The 2,162-nt window shown below is 51.5% G+C and overlaps 1 protein-coding gene across 1 annotated transcript; it reads left to right on the top strand.

The window, feature by feature from the left end:
- The first annotated feature begins 228 nt into the window (after window positions 1-228).
- Window positions 229-1,363, top strand: LOC133552381 (transmembrane protein 271-like). Its single transcript, XM_061899591.1, has one exon. The coding sequence runs from the start codon at window positions 473-475 to the stop codon at window positions 1,247-1,249; it is 777 nt and encodes a 258-aa protein (XP_061755575.1). The 5' UTR covers window positions 229-472; the 3' UTR covers window positions 1,250-1,363.
- Window positions 1,364-2,162: the final 799 nt, after the last annotated feature.

The raw sequence follows: 2,162 nt of genomic DNA, 5'->3' as shown, positions 1-2,162 counted from the left end.
TTTGTCTTTTGACAATTTGGTTTGTTTTCATGGAATGTAAGAGTGTTGCATTCCTTGCAGGCCACCATACATGACTCTTCTCCAGTTATAGGTCCACAGGGGGCTGCATACTCCCACGCACGCACGCACGCACGCACGCACGCACGCACGCACGCACGCACGCACGCACGCACGCACGCACGCACGCACGCACGCATGCACGCACGCACGCACGCACTCCGAAGTTGCGGCGCTGTGAAAAGGTGATAAGTGAGAAGTGATCGATGTTTGTGAACGGATTATCGATGAGTCGGTGAGTGTATCAAAGAGAATCAGAGAAGAGGATCTACCTCCCCGCCATGAATTATTTAAAGATTCCCGGTAACGCTGCCGGACGCCAGAGCGGCGTGGACGGCCGCCCGTGAAGCGGCCGGTGATGTCCGCCGGTGAGGAGAGTCTGCGGGCAGACGGAGGATGAGGAAGGCGGACTATAATGAAGGTGAGCGGCCAAGGACTGTGCGTCGTCCTGTCCAGCTGCCTCGTCCTGGTGTGCGCGCTCAGCGAACTTCTTGTCGGCTTCAGATGCCTTTCTTTGGGCTCCTCCGTCAAAGAACATTTCCACCTGGGCGCCGCGGCGGGGGCTTTCTACTCCGGGATGCTGCTGGGCTCCGGCCAGGTCCTGCTGGGTGTCGCGTTGCTCTGCTGCAGCGGGAAGCCGCGAGGCGGGAACTTGGTGCTGCTGGGCGTGCTGGTCTTCCTGTTGGGGGTCCTCACCGCCTTCTCCGGCGCGGTGGTGGACGGAGACGCCGCTTCTCTGGCGGACAGGAAATACTCGCACTACTGTCTCCAGCCGGCGCCGCCGAGCCCGGCCTGTGCGCGGCTGAGGGACTACCAGCGGAGCCTGCTCCTGTCCGCCGTGCTCAGCACGCTGGAGTGTCTGCTGGGGCTCTTCCACCTGCTGCTCCTCCAGCGCTACAAGGCCAGCAGGCCGGGTCACAGGCACACGTCCGGACCCATCATCTTCGGCGAGGAGCGGGACGTCTCCTCAGCGGACTTTCAGCCGGTGTCTTACATCAATTTGGCGCTTTTTAACGTCTTGGACGAGACCGGCGCGGAGGTGTGCCGCGGCGGGCACCCGTCCATCGAGCTGCCGGGTTACTCCCCCGCAGACCCGGACCTCGACCGCTGCTTCCCCTTCTCTTACCCGCTGCCCAGCGACCTGCCGCCGGCCTACGAGGACATCTTCCCCGCTGAGGCGCGCGACACATAGTGGAGCACAGGTGCTTATGATGAACACATAATGACATTAATAATGCAGTATATATTCATAAGTGTGTGTTGGATTATGTATTATTCGCATTTATACTTGTCAATAAAAAGTATATTTAACCTCATCTCACGCCCATTCATTCCAACTAAACACATCTCACTTTGAACTGTCAAAAAAAAAAAAAAACACATGTAATAACCATGTTTTTCTAGGCTACGAACATTTTTATTGTAAATTCCCAGCAAAGTAAGGGCTGATTATTGCATTACTTTTACAGTAACATTTACAGCAAGTTGCTGTAAAACAGGGCCAGTTCTAGGCAGGCATAAATGTGAATAGGGCATCATGTGTGCATCATTCTCCTGCACTTTTTCCTGTGCTAACACAGTAGTAACATTGCCTTCTTTGTGGAATTTGGTAGTTAGCTATAGTGTAGGAATGATTTACTAAGATCCAAACACCATGCACCGTGTGCAAGCTATAAAATAGTGTGTTGCGTGATCTACTAAGACTGCATGTACAGTTGAAAAGTGGTGCAGACCAACTTATCTGAATGATGATTTACTAAGACTGCATGTACAGTTGAAAGTGGTGCAGACCGACTTATCTGAATGATGATTTACTAAGACTGCAGGTACATTCGAAAAGTGGTACAGACAGACTTATCTGAATGATGATTTCCTAAGACTGCATGTACAATTGAAAAGTGGTGCAGACTGAATTCTACCTGTGTCGTTTTGCTATGTTTTCAAACATCTAGGAGACTTTTACAATTTTTTATGGGATTTTTAGAAGTAGAAATGCAGTGCATCTACATCGACACCATTTGTTTTTAGTTTTTTTTACTGCTGACGGTGCTTTGGAGAGAGGCTGCACTAACTGCGCTCAATACGCACAAATGCTATGTTTTTTT

This window comes from Nerophis ophidion, linkage group LG05 (genome assembly GCF_033978795.1).
Source record: "Nerophis ophidion isolate RoL-2023_Sa linkage group LG05, RoL_Noph_v1.0, whole genome shotgun sequence".
Classification (NCBI taxonomy): Eukaryota; Metazoa; Chordata; class Actinopteri; order Syngnathiformes; family Syngnathidae; genus Nerophis; species Nerophis ophidion.
This window is presented reverse-complemented; position numbering and strand designations above follow the sequence as displayed.